Source organism: Megascapheus bottae, chromosome 6 (genome assembly GCF_031878675.1).
Source record: "Megascapheus bottae isolate mThoBot1 chromosome 6, mThoBot2.hap1, whole genome shotgun sequence".
NCBI lineage: Eukaryota > Metazoa > Chordata > Mammalia > Rodentia > Geomyidae > Megascapheus > Megascapheus bottae.
Genome location: NC_143514.1, coordinates 22,018,203 through 22,044,649, shown reverse-complemented (window position 1 = coordinate 22,044,649; position 26,447 = coordinate 22,018,203). Strand labels below are relative to the sequence as shown.

The window sequence follows — 26,447 nt, the reverse complement described above, 5'->3', positions numbered from 1 at the left end:
GGTGGCTCATGCCATTTTGTGGAAGTCTGAAATCTGCAGGTTTCGACTCAGAAAAGATGAGAAGTGGTAAGTCGTGTGTGAAGGCAGCATTCTCTTCTTGGGGCAGTAGCGGGAAGCCCATTCACACTGTGGAGAATAATGATCTTCCCTCAAAATCTCCTCTAAACATTTAATCTCTAAAAATACCTTCACAGCAATATTTAGCTTGGCATTTGTGCAGATATTTGGGCATTGTGCCATAGTGAGTTGGTATATGAGTGGATTTCTGGGGACTGTAAACAAGCTAACATCACTGCAGTAACCCATGTGTAGCTCCACGCCTAGGACATAGCAAATTTTCCACAAATATTTGATGAACGGATGAAGAAAACTCACTCCTATTAGGAGATAATTTTTAGCATTATTCAACTTAAATTAGGTTCTTTTATCAGCCAGCATAAATTATAGTACAAAGAGGTTTATTTTGTGTGATTGTTGTTTTTAATGTCCTATGTTATTTCTCTTCTTTTTTTTTTTGCCCTTATAGTTAATCTCATGTTGTTAGTGTATCTGACTTTGTTACTGGGTATATTGTATTTACATTTATTTTTTTATTTGAAATAGGGAAGGGGAGGGGGGAAAATAAGATGACTGAGAGGAGGTAGGGGGAGGGAAAGGAGGACAAAAGCATGAGGAGTATCAGTGTGCGAGAAGTAATGTACCTACTACTCACAAATGTAACTGTAACCCCTCTATACATTATCCCAACAACAACAACAAAAAGACTGGCAAAAATATGACCACCCACAGTACTTTGAAATGATAGAGTTCTTTCTTGTTCAGACTGTATTTATACTGCAGTTCAGCTGCTGTTATGTTCAATGTTATTGTCTCTATCTGGAAGACTATATAAAGAGACAAAGCAGCTGGGCGTGGTGGCTCATGCCTGTAATCCCAGCTAATCAGGAGGAGATCTGAGGATTGTGGTTCAAAACCAGCCTAGGCACTAAAGTCTGTGAGACTCTTATCCCCAATTAACCACTAGAAAATGGGAAATGGTGCTGTGGCTCCAGGGGGAGGGTGGTATCCTTGAGCAGAAGAGCTCAGGGACAATGCCAGGCCCAGAGGTGGGGAAGTAGCCTTGAGCTGAAGAGCTCAGGGATAATACCCAGGCCTAGAGTTCAAGCCCCATGACCAAAAAAAAAAAAAAAAAAGCCCAAAACAAAACCAAACAGAGAACATTAAGCATGAGCCTGGGATATATAAAGGGACATTATAAAGCTTATATAATTTGTGGGCCAAAGTAACTACAGAGGTAACTTCTTTGTGAAGTAGACATAGTTATGTACATTGTTATATTATTGATGCAAAACATAAAACATATGCAGCTTAAACTTGTTAGCTTGAAGTTAAAGAATGAAGTTCTATAGATTAGCCACAAGGGGGTGAGTTTGGCAAAGATAAGAGGAAACTTACTAAATCTTCGAAGTATTTACTTTAAACTTGCTGGAATAAGAAGTTTGGATGCATGCAAAAAATGGCCCATGATCTTAAGAGGCTAGTACATTAAAGATTGAACCAAGTTTCATCAGGACTTGGCTGATAAGACCTGATGCAAGTGGGCAGGATGGGACAGCTGTGGAAAATTCCTTCCCAAATTAAACGTGAAAGCTGGGTAAATCAAGGCTGTTGACTTCATACAAAGAATCCAGGGTCATAGCTGGATTAACAGTAATTAGTAATAACAATAGAGAACAAGAGAAGACAAGAAATAGAAAAGGCTACACATGCATAGCTATGCACACACATACTTAAATGCACATGTATGTATATACCTATTGGCATATAAATGTATGTTTAGACATTTCAAAAACTACAGTGATGACATTTGTAATATTTTATTCCTTACTTTAGTATTTACCACACTTCTTGCCTTTTTCTTTTTTTGCCTTATAATTTCTTACAGTCTTCCTTACCTTTCTCTCTGAGTTTTCCTTTGCATGACTGAGTAGCTGCTCTGGCCAACTCTGATTTCTCCGAGCAGCACTATGACCTGGGTAGAAAGCAGAGGCCTGCCTCAGCTTGAGCCTGGGGACTAGCAACATGCATATCAGTTGCCTTTGAACTCCCAAAGTGTCTGTGGGACACAATCTCCACTATACACAGTTTAGGTAACAAGGATTTAGTAGATACCACATGCCATCATGGGATTGTGAGAGGCGCACCCTCAGGTTCACAGATAACCAAAAACAGGAACTTGAACTTTACAGTGTTTTGCCTCAAGTCTGTTTCTCTGCTTTTCTTCACACTAGACTAATTACCATCCTGTCCCCTAACTTCACTGTCATAGAGGTATGCATGTAAGAATGTTCATGGCTGTCATTTCCTGACTTAAAATCAATTAAAATAACATTCAGTGGAAATAATTATCCCTAAGTTATTCCCCTTCCTATCCCCATTGGTATAGGGATTGAAGTCAGGAGCTCTGTGTTTTCTAGCCAAGGACTGTACTACTTGAGCCCTGATTTTCCAGACTTTTATCTCCAATTAACCTCTAGAAAATGGAAGGTGGGGCTTGGTTCAAGGGTAGGGTGGTAGCCTTGAGCTGAAGAGGCTGAGTTCAAGCCCCATGAACTACCCCTGCACTGACCCCTTTCCCCCCCCAAAAAAATCAACCAAAAAGACCAAGACAAATTACTGTCTTCTGCCACTAGATGGCAGAGCAGAACAACAGAATATGCCTGCAAGTGGAAGCTCATTTAAAGAAAGATGACTTAAAAATTCTATCAGAAAACCAATTACAATACAATCAGAAGTATGTATATTGGCTACAGTGTTGAAGCAGGATATATTTACTTTATGTTGTAGAGTTATTTTTTGCCAGCTAACATAGCTATTCTATAACCTCTGCTGACTGAACAAATGAGTGAAACAGAAGAAAACAGACTCCCACACAGGGAATTTTTTTTTTCCTAACAAGGGCCATCTGGATATTTATAACATTACATGAGCCATACAAAATGATCAACAGCGGCCGATGGCCTCCAGACCATGCAAAGCATACATGTCTGTTCCCCTAAATTATTTTGGAGTGCTAATATGGCTGGACATTCTCCATGCCTATAAACAATGTACATTTTAATTGAAAAAACATGCATTAGTTTTGCATGGGATTTGTCTTTGAGTGAAGGTAAACAGGCATATGTATCTCTACTGAAATCAGAGCTTTGACTTCAATCGATAGAAAAACCAATTTCTGCTTTCATTTGTAATCCATTTCCTTTATTTCAGATAAATTGGTGCATTCTGACTTGAGGCTCCTAAATTCTGGAGCCCCTCATATCACTTCAGTAAAGCCACAAACTTTAACATATCTACTTGTATACACAAATCATGAGTTAACCTTTTCACTGATTCACTTTAAAAATTGGGTGGCACAAGCCTATGGTCCCAGTGGAGGCTGGAGGACTGGGAACAGGAGGATGGCCCATGAGATCTTATCTTAAGAAAATAAAGTAAAAGGAGCCAGGTGCTGGTGGCTCATGCTTGTGACTCCACCTATGCAAGAAGACTGTGGCTCAAAGTCTGCCCCGGCAGAAAACTTTGGGAGATTTCATCCTCAAAATAACCAGCGAAAAGCTATCTCAGGTATTAGAGTTCTAGACAAGCAAGTAGTCTGACCAAGGACAAAGTCCTGAATTAAAACTTTGGTACCAGAAACAAAGAAATAAAGAATGAAAGGAGGAAAGAAAGAAGGAAAGAAAGGAAAAATGAAGGGAGAAAAGAAAGAAGGGAAAAGGGAGGGAGGAAAGAAAGAAAAAGAGAGAGGAGGAAGGGAGGGAGAGATGGGAGAGAAAGAGTGTGTGTGTGTGTGTGTGTGTTTCTCTAACCACATGCACAGCTTGTGGCCACTTTGCCTTTCTTTCTAGGCACAGGTAATTGGATTTGATTATAAGCTAAACAAATTAGCACAACACCTGGAAATGGATCTAAGGTTGAGAGAGAAAGAGTAACAGTGCTGGACATGCAGTGGTGTGGTGCTTGCCTGCCATGTGCAAAGCCCTGGTCCACTGGACACAGGATTCCAACCAGTTACAGTTACCATTATGGAGCAGAGAATAAGTCTTAATTAACCATGTTAATAGTTTTATCAGGCTGAAGCCCTTGGTCCCTCTGAGACAGAAAGAGTCAAGATCAAAGTGGGCCTGGATTCAATCCTCAGCACTGCGAAAATAAAAGTACCTGAGGGGAAAAAAGGCATCTTAAAGAAGAAAATCAACATTACAGAATGCTTGTCAGTATGTGATAAGCAATACCTACAGCAGAAGTAGAGAATCCAAGAGTTTGCGAAGAAGAAATCGTCTTCTGAAATTTTACTTTATTGCCGAGGGAACAGAATCTCCTTTGTGCCAAAAACATGCTAGAAAAGAAAAATTGGAAAAGAAAATAAATAAATGAATATGGTTAGGTAAATATATAAGCATGGTTACATTACGAGACACTTAGCTGATAAATCATAAGCTCCTATAAACTATAAATACACAGCTTTGATAATATTTTCTTCTTCCCTCATCTCTCTTTCCTTTTGAATCTCATTTCTATTCTGTAATCTCTCAATATGGGAATCATCCTAACAAAGTTATTCTTCCTTATTTTATGAAATATGTATTGTAAATGAATAAGAACAGCATCGAGTTATCACAATCAAAATGGAGCTGCTTGTGTCACCCTTAGCAGAAAAAAAGTAAATAAAGCTGGAAGTTAAAAGAGATTTGCACATCATGTCTAATGGGAACTTTATTACATAAGATGAACCATAAGCTTTCCCAGACTTTACCACACACAAAGTACTTGCTTAAATAATTGTCCATCCAGAGATTGTTGACATGCTCAAGTGAAATGGGATTTGTGTAATCATTAGTTTTTCCAAAAGGAAGACACGTGGCTGCCTGGTGCAATTTGGGCACCTCATTACAGCATGCAATTCCTACGTTTTCGGACATGAGGGAAGAACTTAACAGTTGGCCTGCTCTGGGGTGTCTGGTGTGGCGGTGAGCAGGCTGCCCCCTGCTCTCCTCAAGTTCACGTGTGAAGTTATTTCTAGCTTTACCATGTTTCCAGAGGCGAGACTGACCTGCTTGTGTCCTTCAAAAACTCTGAACTATTTTCTCAGTCAACAGGGGGGTCAGGTGTTTATGGAATCAGGGTTGCCTTCCGACTGCTTTCTTTCTGAATCTCCAAACTGCACAGTCACCGAAAGCAAAAGGCGACGACAGGGCAGGGACTGGGTACACAGGCGCTCGGGAAGGCCGGTCACCCGAGCCGCGGTTTCTTTCCAGGAAAGCTCGGCCACGGTCGGTCCGCCGGGGTCGCGCTTGGGTCCGGCTGCAGAGGCCCGGTGGCTCGGAAGCCGTAGTCCGGGTCTCAGGAGGTGTATTCTACCCGGCTCGTCCCCGCCTGGCTGGGCTCGGGGCGGAGGGACCTCACCGTCCCCCCCCTCCCGCCCTCGTCCGCACGGCGCACGCCCCGCCGCGGAGCACGGGGCCGCGGGAGGCCCAGGTCCACTCACCTCGCCGAACCGCTGGAGTCCGGCCAGGGACGGAGCGGGCTCGGCGCCTTTTCCTCGTGGGGGCGGAGCCCGGGCCAGACGGAGGCGGGGCTCCAAATGCGGGCCGCTGATTGGCCGTGAGACTCGCTGACCGCGAATGGGATGCCGCGGTGAGCGCCCCCTGTGGGCGGCGGAGGGGGCGGAGGGGGGCGGGGCTGCCCGCGGCTTAGGGGTTGGCGGTGGACTAGGCCTGGGGCTCCAGCTCACCCGGGAGGGCTGACGGGCAGACTGCCAGAGAAAAGGATTAGCGTGAGCTTCAGACCTGGGGCTGGAGCGGGTATTAGAGACTGCTGGGGGTGAGTCCTGCGCTGGGTCCGAGGCCGTAGCCCAGGAAGCAGGGCCAGTGAGAACGATTGCGGGACCAGGACTCTGGAAAAGGCTTGCTGATGAGTTTATCACCCAAGATCAGGGTGGGCACCGGGGTCGGGAGAGGAATTTTACCTCCCAGGACAATCAAGGCAGTCTGGCGAAAGAACAGGGGATGAAGGGGGATGAGAGACCTTGCGAGGAAGACAGATAACGTTTTAGGAAGGAAAGGTGGGTTTCTGTTCTCTTTTATTTTTTTTTTCCCTTTCATTTTCTTCCTCTTGTACTTTAAGAGGATGGTATGGTAGGAATGAGGGTAACACGAGAATTCAGAAACAAAACCAGTCTTAGGTGGAGGAACACCTTGCACTTGGCAAGATGTGTTTCTCTCTCCCTGTTTAGGCAAGATTATGTGCTATTTTTGGTCATTTCATTATATAAATGTATATTTTTATCTTTTCCTTATTTATTCTTTTATATCTACATCATATATATCTTTTTATCGCATATGTAATGCATAATACAATATGATATACATTAAATATATAAAAATGTATGAAATATATAATGTATAAAGATAATTATATAAACATCTAGTGCTGTAGTCTTGCTTGGTCCACTATGAAGTTCAAGTTCAAGTGAAGAAATACTGCTTGGCTGCATCATGGTCAACTGGGAGGATGCATTTGACAGGGAAGGAGAGGGGAGAAGAGGAGGGAAGAAGGGAAGCAGGGAAGGAAGCTCAAGGTAGAGAAATGCCTTGAAGAAATTAGAAAAAAGCACCAGAGCTTTTAGTGAGAATTTAATGACATTTACTTCTCTGCATTTTTTCTGAGCATATAGTATTTTGAAACATCATATAATTTTTTTCAGGTTCCTATTATAGGCAGCATATCCATATAACCTCACTCTGTAGCCCCCTCCTGGTCTCTTGTGATCCACTTGCTTTAGGCACCCATGTGGGATTATAGACATATGTCACCATGCTTGGCCTTCATGTGCTTTTTCTAAATGTAAACAACGTAAAGTAGTTATATAGAGCTTTCCCCAGAGTTTCTGCAAAGTAGAGGTGCACAGTCTATGGGTATCTATTTTGAAGACAATGTTTTACTGGAATGCAGCCAATTTATGTACTAGCCATGGCTGCGTTTGTGTTACAGGCAGAGTTGAGAGGACTAAGTGTATCGCTTGCAAAGCTGTAAATAGTTGCTGTCTAATTTTTCAAAGAAAAGTTAGCCAACCATTGCTATGAACTTTAAAAGTTTTATTTTTTAAGTGAAAAACTGAGAAAGAGAAAAGTCTTGTGAAAAACATAAGTTTAAAAATAATTCTTAATCACTTTAAAAACTTCAGACACTTTGGAATTTTAACATTTAACTTACTTTGCAATTTTAAATATGAAATAATAGAGCAATTTTTTTGATTACAATATATCAAAACAAAGTCTCTCTGGGAAAATCAATATAAAGTAGAACTTAATATACTAACTAGAAAAACACTTGCTTAATTAGGCTTTTCAATTACAAACAACCCATTAAAGTAGATTTTTTTTCTTTTTCTTTTCTTTTCTATTGTTTTTGTAAAGGTGATGAACAGAGAATTATATAAGGTAATGAGTATTCTTTTTGATCACAGTTACCCCCTCCCTCATTTTCTCCCACTTTCCCCTTCTTCCTCTCCCTGTTAGCTATCCTCATTTAAAAAAACAAACAAAAAATCTACCTTTGCAGGGCTAGAAGAACAATTTAAGTAGTAGAGTACTTGTCCAGCAACCACAAAGCCCTGGATTCGAATTTCAGTACTGCCTAAAAGATAAAATACTTATTTCCAACTCATACATTGCTAGGAATAAACTATACATTATTAATATTGTGTTACTGTTAATTCATTGTCAACTCTCTAAAATATCCCCTTAAAGTTATAATCTAGATGAACTGAGCAAGAAGAAAAAGACGTCTTTGTAATTCAACTCCTTCTCATGCTTATGTGCTTCCCCCCCCCCACTTTTTTGTTTGTTTGCCCATGGTAGGGCTTGAACTCTGGGCCTGGGAACTGTCCCTGAGCTCTTCAGCTCAAGGCTAGTGCCCTAGACTTAAACCACAGCACCACTTCAAGTTTTATGGTGATTAATTGGAGATGAGTCCCATGAGCTTTCATGTTAGCTGGCTTTGAACTGTGATCCTCAGATCTCAGCCTCTTGAGTAGCTAGGGTTACAGGAGTGAGCCACTAGTGCCCGGCTATTTCCCCCATCTTTTTGTGGAGACTATATAGTCATTCCATATTTCTATATAATGTTGCTTACTTCAGTTTGGAAACCATCAGCTGGTGTTGTCTATTGCCAGTGTCTAGAAATCGTATGATCCTATAGATTGAGGACTCTTGATGTAACAGAGCGCTGTATGTCTTCAGTAAGAACTAAGGTGGCTTCCTTTGAGTTTTGAACCCATTGATTGGGTTAAGATGGTGCCTAACTAAGTGCCAAGATTTTTACTTATGACTTTGTTCAAGGTCTATCTGCTGTTTGCAGGATTATATTTCTCCTGATTGATCTCATTGATATCCCTGTATATGGCATGGAGGTAAAAATGCATTCATGCATAATTTATAGACTTTTAAAGAAGATCAATTAATGTTTCCAGTGTTAGGATACAAGACCTACTAAATGAACTGACATATGTTTTAAATTCCAAACTTGCTTTAGTTATGTTTTGAGTAAGGGTGATTTAAAAAAAAGCATCATCCATTAGGTCTTCAACTTATGACACATAGCTTTGGTGATGACAATCTCTTCTGGAGATGTTGTATCTCGTTATGAAGCTGTCTGCTCTCGGATTGAAATCCTTCTTTTAGTAGTCGGGCCTGTTCCTAAATTTTAAAAAATTAAAAGGAAGATAAATGGATAGCTAAGAGCCATTGCACTGAATAAACTCACATCTATACATTTTTTGTATATAATTGCAGGGGCCAACCGGCAGCAAACCAGGGTTCGCAGATTGGGGTTCCTGAAATCGGGGGCAAGGACTAGGAAGAAATAGAAGAGAGACAGACACACCGGGTCCGGGATGTCCGCAGTCCAGGTAAAGACTGCCGCGTTTATTTTTCAATCCCCCTTCTTCCCTCCTCCAGACCCAGGGAGCCTCCAGGTGTTACATTCATATGGTAATTCTCAGGTCATTTACATAGAATAGGGCCAGAAAACAATAAGACAATAAAGCCATCGTCTGATGCAAGTCAAGGTACAGTTTGATTCCACTCTGGCTCCCAACATATAATATTTAATTTCTTAGTGACTTGTTCTTTAAACAAATTTTTAAACGGTTGTGGGGCTTAAAATCTGGGTCTGTAAATGAAAGGACCTCCAGGATATGGAAACAAGAGCCATATAATGTGTGATTGTTGTTCTTAATGTACTATGTTATTTCTCTTTTGTTGTCCCTTGGCTATTCTCAGATTGTTATAGTATCTTCCTTGTTATCTGGTATATTGTATATATGTTTATTTGTTTATTTGAAACAGGATAGGGAAGGGGAGAAAACAAGATAAGGGGAGGGGGTGGAGGGAGGGAAATGTGGAAAAAACATGAGAAGGGATATCAATGTTTGTGAAGTAATGCACCTTTCACCTGACAAATATAATGTAACCCTTCTATTAATTACAACAAAAAGATAAAAAGAAATAAATACAGAAATACAGAAAGAAATATAAAATTAAAAAAAAATTGGGGCCTAGGTGCTGTCCCTGAGCTCTTCAGCTCAAGGAGAGCACTCTACTACTTGAGCCACAGCACCACTTTTTCTGTGTATGTGGTAACCAAAGAATCAAACCCAGGGCTTCGTGCATGCTAGACAAGCATTCCACCACTAGGCCAAACTCCTAGACTGTGACCCATTCTTTATTAATTTTTACTGTACTTCTTAGGCAGCTGAGTGATATGATGAAGTCTTCTGAATATCCTTTGGCTGTGAAATGTTTCAGCTGCACCTTCTGATATTCTGATGATCCTAAAATTACCAATATAGATTCCCATCCCCACATTAATTGTATATACCTGTGTGGGAAATCTTAGTCAGATGTTTGGCAGAGTGCAGATAGTCAGTCAGATACCACAGAACAGGCAAGGGTCATTTTGATGGTTTTAAGCTCTCCCTGTCACATTCAGTTTGTACCATGAAGAGTGAAGAGAAAACAGAAACGCAAAGGAGGTACATTGAGATACCTGGAGTTTAAGAGCAATGACCCTCTCTTGCTCTGCCACCAACTCTTTCCTTTCCTTTTCCATCTTCTCAGTCAACTGTCTCACATGCTCTTGATGACTCTTCTCTTTCTGTTCCAGCATCTGCTCATTTTTCCTTTGCATTTCCTCCAACATTTTTGCTGAAGCTTGTGCAGCTTCAGCTTTCACACGTTGCACTGAAGAGGAAAAGGAAGAAACATGGTGCTGCCATATTTCCTTCGACATTTTTCAGATATTTCTAGGACATCTCATCTTAAGATTTGCTCCTCACCTTCAATCTCCTTTTCCTTTTCAGAGAGAGTCTGGTCTGTCTGTAGGAGTGCATCGGCCACATCTTGCTTAGACTCTAAGTACTGCTGCAGAATCTCTTCAGCCTTAAAGTCCAGACAATATGGAATTGACACAAGAAACAGCCATTGCATTTATTCCGGTCTCCCCTTTTCTCCTAATCGCTCCTTTTGTTCTTGATGTGTCTAGTGGCCAAGATTTCCTGTCACATGATCTAGACTGGCTAAATTGAGCACTTAGCAATACCCTTTATAAGAATCCTGTACTAGGGAAAATGGAGTCTCTGTCCTTGTAAACAGAGGGCTCCAAATGGAATTCATGGCGCAGTGTTCCTATATCTGGTAAGCTTACTGGAGGATGAGGCCCTTATGGAGAGAGATCAGAGGAAGAAGAAAGAAAGAAAGAAAGAAAGAGAGGGCTGGGAAGGTGCATGATTGATTTGTTTGATTTTTCAATACCACATAAATAGAAAAAGCTGGAAATGGCTCTGTGGCTCAATCGGTAGAGCTCTAGCCTTGAGCAAAAGAAGCCTAGGACTGGCAAAAAAAAAAAAAAAAAAGAACTGTGGGGATGGGAAGAGTAATGGAGAGAGAGACAGATGATTCATTATTTGAAAAAATTCAGGTCCAGCTGTTCAAAGCTTCAAAGCTACCATAGAGCCCAAACTGATGCTGTATTGTATAAGAGAACCATCACTGAGTTTGTGTTCCATTCAACATAAAATGTTCAGTTGTAATAGTAGATGACAGTAACAAAGAGTAATCCAATTTTAACTCAGGTTTTAAATGAGCTCATTCAGATGAGTAAATAGGATATATCTAGTATATAGACTGCCTATGCATCTTCCTGAGTGAAAAGTGAATATTAGGTTATGCCATGTTGCTTTTTTTTTCCCTTTCTTTCCAGTCCTGGGGCCTAAACTCAGGGCCTGAGCACTATCCTTGGGCTTTCTCAAGGCTAGAGCTCTACTACGTGAGCCACAACATCATTCCGGCTTTTTCTATGTATATGTGGTACCAAGGAATGGAACCCCGGTCTTTGTGCATGCTAGGCAAGCACTCTACCACTACGCCAAACCTCCAGCCCTACCATGTTGCTCTTGAAGGAGGTAAGTCAACTCCTTCCTAGGACACACAGATCTGTCTTAGTTACCTGAATGCCCTTCCCAGGCTCTGCTTGGTACTTTTTCTTCAATTCTTGTAACTTCTGAGTAAAGGAACCATAACCTCCGGGTTTAGAATAAATCCCCTGTTTCACGCCTTCTTCTATAGGGCTGAAAATTTCCTGAATTAAAGCTGAGCAACGGTCTGCCGATGTTTTCATATTCTTTGTACAGAACTCATCTCGCTTTCTTTCTAGCTGGGCCTTTAAGTAAAAATGAGAAATGGATAGAAAAACATGAACAACACTAGATTGATCTCAGGATTTCTTGAAACATTTCACCAACGGGAAAAAAAAGCTATGGTTTCTAGGAAAACAAAATGTCCATCTACTTACCCTTGACCCTCATTAAAAAATATCAAGTCCTTTACTCCTTGGAGGTAAAGGTAAGAGCAGTAGTGGGGAGCTTTATGCCATGCCTTGAGCAGTCAATTACATTTTCATATTGCACCAATGATTCCACATGATATGAATGTGGCTCAATGAAAACCTGCCTCTGATTGCTGAGATTTCTTTGCCTTTGGCTTGAATATTAAATCAATTTGATAACAGTGAACATCCCCACAGATTGTTAATTACTGAACTCAATTTTATTTGGTGGAATATGATTAACTCATTCATGAAAGAAGAGACGTCTCACAACTTTGAACTCATATATATTTTTGCCAGTTCTGGGGCTTGAACTCAGGGCCTGGGTACTGTCCTTGAACTTTCTCAAGGCTAGTATTCTGCCGCTTGAGCCACAGTGCCACATCTGGCCTTTTCTGAGTATGTGTTACCAAGGAATCGAACCCAGGGCTTCATGTATGCTAGGTGAGCACTCTACCACTAGGCTACACTCCCGGCCCAATAATACTATTTTTGATTATTGTAATTATCAGTAGTGAAGTTTAAAATCTAGAAATAATTCCCTCCTGAAGATAAACATTCATTTAATGTTCTCATATGATTTTGCTTTCCAAAACCCAAATCTATATATACTTGAAAGAAAAAAAAAATACCGCTAATTCCTTTTGAAATTCTTGGTCAATATCTTTGAAGGAAGTTTTGATGAAGAGTTCGATGGCCTCTTTCTCACAGGCCCTATGCAGGTCCAGCAGCTCCTGCAAGGTGTCTGTGGGCAGCTGCACCCTCTGGTTCATCTGCTGCTCATAGCAAGCAATGGCCTTCTGCACGGCAGCCGAGTTCTCTATCTGGGCCAAAGCCAGGACTGCATTCTCCATGCACGGTAGATCCCCACAGCTAATGGCATTGGTATAGGTCAGCACCAAGTTCTGGAGACCTATATATACAGATCAGATGATAATATTTGTTTTACAGTGGAAGACATCTCTGTCCTGCACAATTCTGAATATGTCACTTGTTTGCTACAGTGTCAAGGTCCTCAGTATCATCTTTTCAAAGTTTACTAGAGATGCAGTATCCTGAATACAGATCCTCCAAATCAGACTTGACACTCCAAGCTCCCCTAGTGATGTATATCAGAGGAGGGGACTGCCAAATCTAGACTGTAAGCTTGTACCTATCAAATGTTTGCATCGATCTTACTCAACCAAAGTGCCATTAGGCACCGTATACTTTCATTTATGTCTGAATCATCATCAGCCTTGAGTGTGGTCATCAATTGACTGATATTTATGGAAGAAATTTATTTATGCTACTCCAGTTACCAGGAGTCTTCCATTTGGCTTCTTATGGAATCAACATTAGCTGAGAGAACTTTCTATATGTGCTAGCACAGTGCACCAGGTAGATAGGAGCTCTTGAAATGCAACCATGCCATCTACTATTTGAATTTTATTTCCTGTTATATAAGTTACCTTTAAATTTAAATAGCCACATGTATTCAGAGCTATCATATTGGCAACTAGGGGTTCTGCTGCTAGGGCAATTTGAAACAATATTTTTCTTTCGTTCTTTTTCTTTCTCATCAAGAAATGGGATTAACAAGATCTAGTAAAAATATTGGTGCCATCTAGAATTTCATACAGAGTGTAGACTTTTACTTTTCAAAGATGAACTTAGTGGATACTTTTTTCATATTCCTGTGGACTTCAGAGTAAGCAGAGGGACTGAGGAGAGTACTTACGAGGGCCATTGACCTTGATGCCTCCTGAAATAGTTTTTGTCTTAGAACTGTTGAAAATGTAGGAGCAGAATTCTGCTACTTGTTTCACAAATTCAGAGTCCAATTCATCATCATGCAGTGTCTCAAGCTGGCCAAGCTTCTTCCGGTGAGCTGGCCTATCGAAAACAAAGCATTTCTTCTTGGGGAAGAACTTGCGGATACATATCCGGGGCAAATTAAAATTTTTCTCTTTGTGACTGGTACCTATAGGAAGGTTAAAGAAAGGGACTTGTGAACATTTTTTTGAGAAGGGTCTAAGATTGTATCTTAAAACTCTTAAGGACAAGTAGTTTCTTTCCTAAACATTTATTTACTGTAGCATGAGTTACAGTGCATGGATAATATGTAAATGAAAGGACAGACTATTATTCCAATAAAACTTATTTCCATAAATGGCTAGCAGGGCTGCATTGGCCATGATTTATTTATGGACTATAGTTTTCCAGCACATGGGCTGTGATATTGTTAGTACTTTCATCTGTTTTCTCCCAATGGACATATTCATTGTACTCCATAATTTTTTGGTTGGTTGTGGTGAACTCTATATTTTTTGCTTATGTATGGAATCACAATCCTTAGTAAGGAGATAACATTAACCTCATATTAAAGGGAAAGTGAGAGGCAAAAATACTTGATCATAGAATATGGCTAGAAAACACTTAAAATCCAATCTACTCATTCACTTATTAACCATTAACTTTCACAAATAGCCAGCTGGAAGAAGCAGAACAATTGTAAAGGTAAGAAAACTGAATAGAACAGTAAAACCCACTCCTGTTTTTACTTGGCCAATCCTGGGGCTTGAACTTAGGGTCTGAGCACTGTCCTTGAGCTTTCTCCAGGCTAGTGCTCTACCACTTAAGCCACAGCACCATTTCTGGCTTTTTCTGTGTATGGGGTACTAAGGAATTGAAGCCCAGGCTTCATGCATGCTAGGCAAGCACTTACCATTAGGCTGGACTTCCGGCCCATCCCCATTCTAATGCTTTGAACTCCTTATTACCAATTGTAAATCCCTAATTACCTGGTACTAGCTTTAGGGAATTCGCCAGGTACTCATCTGCTGAGACAGATTTCCCATCGATGTCTAAGTCCAGGGAGAAGTCTCTCAAAGTCCACACAAAGTCTGGGAAGAAGCTCACAAAATCAGCTGAGTCCTCCACCTCATTCTGCTCAGGTGAGGACTTTGCTCTGATCCTGTCTGTCAGCTCTGTTACATAGCTGAGTTGCTACTTAAGGAAAACTGGCAAAAAGATCATGGCTTCCCATCCCATATGAGTTCACCATATTTCAACAAATCTTCATTTTGACATTGTTCTTAACAAATGTTAATGTATTAGTCTGTACATACATATCTTTGCCCCCATACTTGTTTAATTAGGCGATCAATTTATTTTTATGCTTTCACTTTTCTCTATTGAATTTGTCAGAATTCATAGTTGAGCAACTGGTGTGTTCAGCCACATCCCTGCTCTGACTTTATGCTGCACTGCACCATTAAAAAGATACTGCAGCTGATCCATGGCCTGCTGGTTGATGGTTCCCATGCTGTTGTACACAAAGGTGCTGCTCAGAAGTATGGCCAGGGCAAAGATCCAGCTGTCATTCTGGTTGTCACCCTGGAAATCAGCATATTTGAGCAGGAGTAAGTTTTATTCTCATCGCACTTCTCAGAAGAACAGTGGTAAAGGTAATGATAATCTACTAGTACTGGTAATTTAAAAATTATTACACTAATGATCATTATGAGGAACCCAAATAGACCTTGAACTTGGAATAATTTATTAGTATTTTTGGTTTTCACTTACCTATTCTCACTAGTATTTTTTATAACACTCATAGCTAACTATATAACAGTCTAGGTTGGCATATACTCTAACATCTTAAATGCAATTTAAATTGAAAAAATGATCATATATACAGATATTGTGTGTGTATGTGTGTGCCTATATGTGCGTGTGTGTGTGTGTGTGTGTGTGTGTGTTGGTCTTTTTTTTTTTTTTCCAGTCCTGGGGCTTAAACTTTGTGCCTGGGCATTGTCCCTGAGTTCTTGAGCTCAAGGCTAGCACTCTACCACTTAAGCCGCAGTGTCACTACCAGTTTTCTGGTCGTTTATTGGAGATAAGAGTCTCATGGACTTATTTGTGCCACGGCTGGCTTTGAACCTCGATCCTCAGATCTCAGCCTCCTGATTAGCCAGTATCTGGCTTGCATATTGGTCTCGAGACATGAATTCTTTTGCTAAAGGTTAGCATTCTACTACTTGAGCTACAGATTCACTCCTGGCCTTTTTGGGAGTAGTTTATTGGAGATAAAAGTCTTACAACTTTCCTGCTTAGGCTAGCTTTGAACCACCATCCTCAGATGTCAGCAGCCTCTTGAGTAGCTAGGATTACATGTATGAGCCACTGGTATGCAGCATGTTTCCATATTTTTATAGCAACACTGACCCATAAAAGATTGATAATGCTAGTAGTATTTTATGATGCTTCTGAGACATGATTTGCCTTATTAAGTATTTTAACAATACTACTATATCTACTTAACAGAGTGTGACTAAAGGAGATCAGTTTGGTTAATGTTACCGAGTTAGCAAGTTAAATTTAAACACAAGGCCACAAAATCTCAAACTGCAATTCTTTAACTCACATTATCTGTGGGAATATCTGTGGCACTGAATGCATCTGTGTACTGCCTCTACATTTTGGGATTACTTGCTAAGTTTACAGCCTGTTGTTAGCTGTTAGGATACTGTGTATTGGCTATTTTGCCCTTCTACTAGAATTCTGTCTTAGGAATGCTTTTCTTAGGTCTAGCTGTTAATCTCAGCCTCATGACAAATTAGTAGAAATAACAAATCGTATTATGGCTAAATACAATCTCTTATTTAAGGAAAAAATTAGTATAAAGAATATTCGGATATAAAGGTCTTAATCCAAAATTGAGTCCTCAATCCTTACTTTTTCAACATCTCCCAGGCCCTCGGTGTCAAGCAGAACTAGGGTGTGTTTCGGCTTTGTGGGATGAGGCACACACCACATCCAGATTCCTTTTGTGTGGGACTGTACTGTGGCACCCAGAGAGAAGCCTACAAAGCACAGAAGAGAGATTTAGTGGAGATTTAGTAGCTAGTAGTTTTGGAAACTGACATACAATTCAATATAATGAAGGCTAAGAGAGATAATGGGAAGCAAATTGAGTGCTGATTTTTTTAAACTAGAGAAATGATGACAAGTTAATAATTGAAACAAACTCAATACTTTTATGATAAAAATGTTCAATAAACTAGAAATAGAAAAAAGGTGTCTCAACAGAGTATAGGTCATATATGAAAGTCATATCACTCTCAATGGTGAAGGGCTGAAAAGTCTCCCTTTGTAGTGACAGAATGCAGAAAAGGTACCCACTTATATTCCACATATTACTATTGTGTAAAGTCCTGTCAAGGTTCTTCCAAAGACAAAAAGGGGGAGGAAAAGGCATCTGGATTGGAAAGACAGATCATTACAAAGTGATATCTGTTAATGACATGATTTTTTTGTAGAAAATCTTATATATTCCACACATCACTGAGACGTAATCAATGGATCCAGCAAATGTACTGCACACAAAATCAATATGAAAAATCGCTTATATTTCTAGATGAAAAAGTGACCAATCTGAAGAGAAAATTAAAAACACAATCCCATTTCCAATAGAACCAACAAAATGAGATATTTAAAAATAAACTTAAGAACAAATGAGTTTAGGAATACATTATTGGGTTTAGATGGTAAATAACTTCATGAAAATTCCCTGTGTAAACTAATAAAAAGAAGTTCAAACCTCACATGGAAAGAAAGAAGAAAAGGAGTTGTAATTGCTTAACAGCACACTGTTGGGCTGACTTCTTGTGCCAAATATATATTGGTAGAAAAGTGGGGGTATACACATGCAATTTCTTTCCAAGAGGAAAGAGATTTGACAAATGCCCTAATGTAAAATACCATAAGGACCTTGTACCAAATTAAAGAAGTAATCACAAAGGGAAAAATCTTGTCTCATTCCATTTACATGATATTCCTAAGATGGTAAAATTTCTAGAGAGAGAATGGAGAATGGTGTTAAGGAATGGAGAAATGGGTAGTTACTGTTTAATAGTTATAGAGCTTTTTAATGGATAGAGGTGAATAGCTGTATAAAAAGGTGAATTTACTTAAACAACAGAACTGTATACCTAGAAATAGAGGTATAAATTTTATGTATATTGCAATTGCTAAGATATCTATTGCCAGTGGATATGCTTTTTTACCCTTAAAATAATGGAAATATTCTATCATTATATAAATGTTTTAAAATTATTATTATTTTTTTGTTGTGGGTCATGGGGCTTAAACTCTGGGCCTGGGTGCTGTCCTTGACCTCTTCAGCTCAAGGCTACTGCCCTACCCTTGAGCCATAGCTCCACTTCCCAGTTTCTAATGATTAATTGGAGAGTCTCATGGCTTTGTAGTGCCCAGGCTGGCTTTGAACCAAGATCTTCAGATCTCAGCCTCCTGAGTAGCTAGATTACAGGCGTGAGCCACCATGCCCGGCAAGATTATTTTTTATATTGCCCCTTTCCTTCGAGGAAAGGAATGAATTGTGTTTTTATGAGAGAAACTAGGGCATAATAGGGGAGAATTAGTGAACCGATTCAAATCCTGAGAGTAAGATTAAAGACTAACTGAGCAGTGCAGGGAAGAGGAAAGCTGTGAGCACATGCAGGCAGCTGAGGCAGAAGGATCACAAGTTCAAGGACAGCTTGAGCTGCACTGAGAGACATTGAAAAACAAAAACAAACCCTAAACCAGTTAAACGTTACGTGAATCAATTGCCTCACTATTGTTTCTTTACTCTTTTTTTCTTCTTTTTTTTCATTCTTTTTGTTTTTTGATTGGTTGTAGGGCTTGAACTCAGGGCTTAGATGCTGTCACTGATCCTTTTGTGTTCAAGGCTAACACTCTATCACTTGAGTCAGAGCCACTTCCAGTTTTTGAGTGGTTAATTGGAGATGGGAGTTTCATGGGGTCATGGGGACTTTAATGCCCAGGCCAGCTTTGAACCACTGTCTTCACATCTGTTTTCTGTGAGTAGCTAGGATGACAGCTAAGAGTCACAGGCACCAGCTATCTCCTTACTCTTTTTTTTTTCCAGTCCTGGGGCTTGAACTCAGGTCTGGGCACAGTTCTTAAGCACTTTTTCTCAAGGCTAGTGCTCTGTGTATGTGGTACTAAGGAATCAAACCCAGGGCTCTGGGCATGCTAGGCAAGCACTCTACCATTAGGTCACACTACCTCCTTACTCTTTATGGTTCCTTTACAGAATCCTAATCTTAGACACAGTACCCAAGAATTGAAGAACATCTGACACACCCCAACAACCAGTATGATGTTGGTGCTATGAACTGTGTCTGCTGAATGAGTAAGCCCTTTCCTTGTCCTCTCAGTTAGAGGGCTGCCTTTGATCTCCTGCATTTCTGCTTTTCTTTCAAGTCTTTGCTCCATCTCCCTTCCTGCCTAGCCACTGTGGCAACCAAACACCAAGGCTAGTCTTGGAGTTCTGAGTGGTCCCACCATTTTTTGAGAATGGTGAAGAGTCACCAGTCCTCATATATGTGCTATTATTTGCATGTTTTCATGGGATTCTTTTTCCACCTCAATTCAAATGTGAACACAATCAGATTACCTGATATTTGTCTCACTAGTTATCTCCCCCAAGATTGGGAGGTAGAAATGAAGGGAATCTATGGGAAAATTAAATTCCTGAACCTCCAAGACTGGAGGCCTTGACGCCCATCAAATGTGGGCCATTGGAATTTCAAGAGGCCTGGTTATAAGGAGTACATATGAGGGTGGTTGAAATTACTGTGATCCAGATGAGCAATGATCAACCCAAGACAGAGGAAGACTCTAGAGCAGCCCAAGCTCAGAGGTATGCCCCGAGAGTACCTTCAGGCCTTCGGAAGGGGAAGATGTTTCCCTGGGGGGGGGGGGGAGGGCAAATTTCCATAGAGGAAGCCTATGAAGGGCCACACTCAATCCCCTGTGAAAAGTTAATGTTTTCTCTTTCTCTGTCTTCCAGAAATGGGGAACACCTCAGGTCTCACCTGTGTGTTATATTTTACATCACTGGAAAGAATTCAACCCCAAGTCCTCAAATAAAAGCAATCTTGTTTGCTTTCAAATACTTTATCACTTATGCTGTTACATGTGAGGTTATGGTCTACCAGTGGGTCTCTAGATAAGAACAACATACATAATATATATGGGTCTGTTAAAAGTGTTTTTATAAATTGCTACTGTATAGCAAGACTGAGATTACTTTCCCCCTCCCTTGGTCATCATTGAAATATTGAAATAAGTTCTTATTTATCGAGCAAGTTTTTTTCTCCTTTAAATATTTGTTCTTGGTTTTGTGTTTTTCCTTGTAAAGCTTTGCAGCTGTTGTCTGTTGACAGTTCACCAAAGTGCAACTTCTAAGAAAATAGCCTGAGCAGTGTTTTGAAAAATATCTATAACACAGTCAAAAATAAACTACAGAAATGAGCTTGAGGTCATCTCAGCCTAAGAACCACCTCTTAGTTGCTTAAATTTGGTCAGAGAGATCATTGACATTGACTTTTGCCTGTCTCTGCCTGTTATTTTATTCAGCTTATAACCATTAAAGACACGCCATAGAATGATCAATTGGCAATATTGTCAGAGAAAATTGTCCAGAGATAAGGTGATGCCTGCAGAATAATATTGGGGTCAAAGTCATATGTGGTAATGCAGGCTATAATCTCAGCATTAGGCTGAAACAGATTGGCTAGTTGGAGACTAGATAATTCTTCTGTCTTCAGGGTTACATGGTCTCTTTTCGGTTGAATGCTTTGGCCATTGTAACATTTCCCTTCTCATGTTCTAGTTTGACTTTGCCCTGGAAACCTCCAAAGCCAGACTGGCTGACACCCAAATTCTTTCAAGATTGAGAAATGTTTAAACAAGAAGGTGTTTTCTTGTTTTTTTTTTTTTTCTTTCCCCAAACAGCAGTGACTTCTTATAAGACTTGCAAATATTCTGGCTCCATTTTGTATGCCTTCTTTATCTGAGCCATTTTCTCTGGTCTCCTTTGATTCCCAGAACCACAGCACAGTACAGCTTTCTTATCCCAGACTAGTCTTGTATCCCAAGTCTGCTTAGTTATACAGACTTCAGTTCCAGCTCCAATTGTGAACTCTCTTTTGGACCTCTAATTTTTAACACTCATATGAAGTTTCTTGCCTCTAGTCTACAGAATACCTTTTTGCTCTTGACTATTATGATGGTTGTTCGTAACAACTTTAATGCTACTGATTCAATAATGAGAAGGCTGTATTCTTGGCAACTATCTTTTCCAAAACCGAATTGACTTTCCAATTCTTGACAGATAGCAAGACTCTGGAATCTGAGTAACCCTGTCATTCCTTGATCTTTCCCCCTCCCTCCCTCCCTTCCTTCCTCTCTCTTTCTCTCTCACTTTCTTCCTCTCTCCTTTTTCTCTTTCACGTTCCTTCTCTCTTTCTTTCTTGGTGCCAGTATTGAAGCTTGAACTCAAGTCCTGAGTGTCATCCCTTAGTTTTTTTTGCTCAAGGCTGGTGCTCAACTGTTTGAGCTCCAGCTCTACTTCCAGCTCCAGCTTGTGGGGTGTGTGTGTGTGTGTGCGTGTGTGTGTGTGTGTGTGTGTGTGTGTGTGTGTGTGTGTGTGGTTACTGGAGATAAGAGTCTCACAGACTTTCCTGCCCTGGTTGGCTTTGCATTGTGCTCCTCAGATCTCCCCCAATGGAGTAGCTAGGCTTGTGGGGAAAGTCCCAAGGGCTGGGCTAATCCTGAGCTCTGGAGGGGATGCTATTACCATAACAGATAGGAAGATGGAGCAAGAATGCCGAGATGTTTCAGATCCCTGGAATGACCCACACCCTGAGCCAATAAGTAAGCAAATGACCCTGTCTTCTCTTCAGGAAGGGCAACAAATAGTCAAGTGTACAATCATGTACCTTCCCATGTTGGGGCAGCGTCTGCATAGTGGCCAGTGATTTCAGGAGGGCCACAAGGGGGAGATTCTGACTTCATACTACTTAGTAACTTCAACCTATTGGGTAAAACCCTAAGTCCTAGTGCTCCCCTCACTCCTTGAAGCATACTGGGTATGTTTAGGCATTCAATCCATCCTTGAATTGACTGCTTCATCTACTGAGGTGTTATTTGTCCTTTCCTTATAAATGACTCTGTACTGTCCTCCGCCCCCATCAGAATTCCAACTGTATGTGAAAGAATACCATTCACTATTCCTTTCTATCCCTTACCTTCCCCTTCCCCATGCCCTTGCCGGGTACTGACATAATTGAACAGAAGGGGATCATCCAGGCTTTGCAGTAGCACTCACCCTTTTGTTTCCCAGCCAGCTTGTTCATCAGGTAGGATTTGCCGGTGCGGTAGAGGCCCACGATGGCCACCACCACCACAGGCTGTGAGATGGCAGACAGGATCTGCAGAGCTTCCTGACTGGCCAGCAGTTTTCCATCTATGTTCTCAATGAGGCACACGGGGCCTGGCATTTGGACCTCTGAGGCCATGTTGAGGGTTGTCAGATGTCTGCAGGGAAATGGGGAAGAATGAGACTTTCTAGTCTGTTGTACTTAGATAGTAAATCATCAGTTCCAAGTATGAGGAAAACTTTGATGTATGACCGTGAGGTAGGTAAAGAAACAATATTTTAGGGAGTTAAGGAAGTACTCTGAAAGTGTTCTTTAAAAAGTGTGAGTTATAAACTTCCACCTGCTCTCAGAAGCAAGTATACCATTCAGTTTGTTGTAAAAATCTTCCTTTTTGAATTCTTACTTAAAAAAAAATAAAAGTCCGAGTCAGGCACAATGGCTCACAACCTGTAATCCTAGCTACTCAGGTGACTGAGTTCTGAGGATTACGGTTCAAAGCCAGCCCGGGCACTAAAGTCCATAAGACTCTTATTTCTAACCACTAGCAAACCAGAAGCGATAGTACACTCAAGGGGTAGATGCTTTAATCTCTAATTAATCACTAAAAAGCCAGAAGTGGAGCTGGCTCAAGTGGTAGAGCACTAGTTTTAGCTAAAAAAAGCTCAAGTACTTGTGGTGAGGATGGAAGGGGAAAACTTGGAGAAAAAATATGTACTCTATGTGACTTATATAACTGTAACCCCTCTATCCATCACCTATATTATATATATACACATTTAGGGAGAACGTCCAGGCCCTGAGATCAAACCCAGGACTGGCTGAGACATACACACACACACACACAAAGAAAAAAAAAAGAAAAGGAAATTTACATGAGATCAAATAAAAAGTAGAATAGGAATTAGAAAATTTATATCTCAATCCAGCATTATACAAGAAGTTAAATATTCATGCTTATTCATTATCTATTTTAATAAGTACAGACCAAAATAAGTGCTTTATTATTTGATATGCATCCTTGTAATAATTTCCAAATTTAAAAATATATTCTTTTCTCTCACCCAAAGGATATATGTTTATTTTATTGCCAAAGGGCTTCAGAGAACTTCTTACATTTGAGAAATGAAACCAACACAAATTAGTTTAAAAAATACATGACCATGGGTTTTTATAATTAGAGACATTTCCTTGGGATGGGTCTGTGCAAAACAACTTAAGAAACTTCATTTGTTTCACAGAAAACCTAATCAAAATGAGAGTGTAAATACACAATTACAAATACTAGATGTTGCTAAAAATGACATGGAGATGATAGAATCAGGAAGCAAACGGAGAGCTAGAAAGGAAAGTGGTTCAAAGAAAATGTATTTTCTACCATGCACCTTCAGCCTTTCTATTTTGTTTTTCTGTTTGACAGAAGGTTAGAAGGAAGGATAATGTGAGGGGAGGAAATGGAGTGGAAGAAAAAAAGTATGGGAAGAGAGACAGTGCCAAGTGTTGCTAGACGAGAAGTCAATAAGTAAGGCTAGTCTTCATCCAGGAATTCAGATGAGGAATTTCCAGGAGGCAGGACGAGTTGTCCCAGGTCATGAGGAAGATAAGGTAGACAGAGATGCTTCCCTTACTACTAGCTCTGTAGGAGATTCTTTCAGAGGAAGACTTTTATGAGATCTGGACCTGCATTCCACTGGAGAGGTAAGGAGTTGAGTAGGCAGAGAAATGAGTGCCTCTGCACCACTTCCAACACCAGATCACTCTGATTACAGAGGATACTGGGGTTTTACTCTGGGTTCCAGAATTGTGATCCTTTGTCCTTAGGGTGATGATGCAGGCACTTTATCCTGCTTCAGTTCACCCTTTCTTATGACAATAACCTCTATGCAGTCCTTTCTGTTTCTCAGCTGCAGCAGGACACAGAGAGACTAGCTTCTCAATGACCTTCCATTACTATGTTCCTAATTAATAGAAACAGTTTGGACAGAGAGAAAGCCATCCTGATGCCTTTCACCCCTTGGCAAAGCCCTTAACTGTTGCTGCCTAACTCAACGCTGAGTAGGTAACTTGCACTGACACAACCAAACCTATGTACTCAGCAGTAACCTGGTATTGCTCTGTTATATCCAAATGTCAACTCATCTTGTGTCCTGCCTGCCCAGTTTCAGCTGCAGTCTGTTGCAGTCTTCGTAGGTTTTTTTTTGTCGTTGTTGTTGGTTTTTTTTTTTTTTTTGCCGGTCCTGGGGCTTGAATTCAGGGCCTGAGCACTGTCCTTGGGCTTTTTCCTCAAGGCTAGCACTCTGCAACTTGAGCCACAGCACCATTTCTAGCTTTTTTTACGTATATGGTAGCAAGTAATTGAACCTGGGTCTTTGTGCATACTAGATAAGCACTCTACCTCTAGGCCAAACTCCCAGCCCAGTCTTGGTAGTTTTTAAGAAGACAAACTAGTTTGGTTCTTTTTTTTTTTTTTTTTTTTGCTGTTGTTCAAGGATGAGTGTTTTATTGCAATATAGGCACTTGGTAGAGTAAATACATGGCTACAGTGTTCTCAGTTTATTTGCTTTCTATAGTGACCACAAAGATAAAAGTACAGTGTAGATTGTTTGTTGAAATTGAGGATTTCAGAAAGCACCTCCCTCAAAACCCATATGGTTTGAGTAAAGTAAAAAGGCACAGACCTTTTGTTACTGTTTTAAGTCAGTGTTATACCTCCTTTCTCCAAGTAAAGTTGCTGTGTAGCACATATCACTTAGCACATATTTCCTTTCTTTTCCACTTTCATGGGATAAACCCAAGCCTTCAGCATGTTAGGCAAGCACTACCCCTGTGCTACACTCCCAGTTTATTTAATACTTTTTGTGATGAATTAAAAATCATGTAATATCTCTTTGGTTATGGATTACTGGAAAATCTTCTGAACTTCTAAACCAGATTCAATAACCTTTATAATACAATAAATATAATTCAGGCCAGGTGCTGAAGTTTCATGCCTATAACCCAAGCTACTCAGAAGGCTTAGATCGGAGGATTATAGTTCCAAACCAATGCAGACAAGAAAGCCCATGAGAATGTTATTTCCAATAAACTATTCAGAAAACAAAAACAAACAGAAGTTGTGCTGTGGCTCGTGGTAGCAATCTAGTCTTCAGCAAAAGCTCAGGAATGATACCCCAATTTTAAGCCCTAGAACCAAAGGTAACACACACACACACACACACACACACACACACACACACACACACACACACACACTGGACTGAAGGATGAACTAATTTTTATACATAATCTTCATAAATCCTCTGCCCCAACCATAAAATCATAGTTTTCCTGATAGAGCTCCTTAAGAAATATCTAGAGAGCACTGTGAGGAGGAGAAAGCAGTGTTCTTACCTGAGCTTTGTTTGCCCTCTGTCAGGATGGAACGGCTTCTCAGTTCTCTGTCACAGGAGAGTTGGCCTTTTATTTCCTCCCAGATGCATTCTGGAATTTTTTGTGTGTGAACAAATTATGACAAGAACAGCAAGAGTTTAGAGTAATGTGAAACTGAAAGTGCTTAGTCTGGGCTGAAGATAACGTAATACATGAACTTGTCCTTGCTTCACAGCTAATCCAGTTCTATGGAGACATTTCATTCTTCATTCTCTTTTTCTTTTGCAGTACTGAAAATGCTGAAATTACTCGCTGCCCGTGACTTTTGCACCACTTCCTGATGAAACGTCAAAAAATATTTTTGTGTCTGAATTATGGGGCTTAAACTTGGCCTGGCTGCTGTCCCTGAGCTCTTCAGCTCAAGTCTATCCTTGAGCTAAGCCCCACTTCCCGTTTTCTAGAGGTTAACTGGAGATAAGAGTCTCAGGTCCTTTTGTGCCCGGGCTGGCTTTGAACCTTGATCCTCAGATCTCAGTCTCCTGAGTAGCTAGGATTACAGGCGTGAGTCACTGCACCCAGCATTGAAACAGCACCATTTTAAAAAAGTTATGACATCTGACCTGAAATAGGTCAAAATGAATTGATCAACAAAAATTACAAATAAAGGTATTAAAGAAATGAGATTCCAAACAGTGCTCTATCATTGCTGATTTTTCAGGGAGACAAGACAAGCATTGATCAGTTTGCAATTATCTTGAAGTTTATAGAAAAGCCTGAAACAATTATTTCTATCTGATTTCCAACTCTCTGTCTTTATTCAACAAAGTGAAGTGGTTTGTGGTGACAATATGCTACTGAAGAGTATTTCTGGGTAGTGTTATGAAATACTTCAGGGGCCAG

At 40.3% G+C, this 26,447-nt stretch overlaps 2 protein-coding genes and 1 long non-coding RNA gene across 4 annotated transcripts in view; 1 reads left to right on the top strand and 2 right to left on the bottom strand.

The window, feature by feature from the left end:
• The window catches only part of Kyat3 (kynurenine aminotransferase 3), a 45,057-nt gene extending 39,591 nt beyond the window's left edge, over positions 1-5,466 (bottom strand). Inside the window, exons 1-2 of one of the 2 annotated variants that reach the window (XM_090334453.1) lie at positions 5,114-5,466; positions 4,300-4,399 (exon numbers count right to left, since the gene is read on the bottom strand). In XM_090334453.1, the coding sequence (XP_090190579.1) occupies positions 4,300-4,398 (99 nt within the window). In that variant the 5' untranslated portion in view covers position 4,399; positions 5,114-5,466. Of the gene's footprint in view, positions 1-1,955; positions 2,033-4,299; positions 4,400-5,113 lie in introns of those variants that run through there. The other variant, XM_090334454.1, reaches the window with a different exon arrangement.
• A 1,786-nt stretch (positions 5,467-7,252) lies between these two features.
• LOC150061538 (guanylate-binding protein 1-like) lies at positions 7,253-25,817 on the bottom strand. Its single transcript, XM_090334452.1, has 11 exons — positions 25,569-25,817; positions 22,130-22,338; positions 16,666-16,793; positions 15,215-15,324; positions 14,730-14,926; positions 13,667-13,909; positions 12,579-12,859; positions 11,569-11,781; positions 10,400-10,502; positions 10,111-10,304; positions 7,253-8,759 (listed from the first exon to the last, which is right to left on the bottom strand). The coding sequence occupies exons 2-11, from the start codon at positions 22,317-22,319 to the stop codon at positions 8,646-8,648; spliced, it is 1,773 nt and encodes a 590-aa protein (XP_090190578.1). The 5' UTR covers positions 22,320-22,338; positions 25,569-25,817; the 3' UTR covers positions 7,253-8,645.
• Positions 15,297-19,890, top strand: LOC150061539 (uncharacterized). Its single transcript, XR_016535920.1, has 3 exons — positions 15,297-15,395; positions 19,049-19,147; positions 19,808-19,890. It is a non-coding gene; the product is annotated as an uncharacterized LOC150061539 (long non-coding RNA).
• Positions 25,818-26,447: the final 630 nt, after the last annotated feature.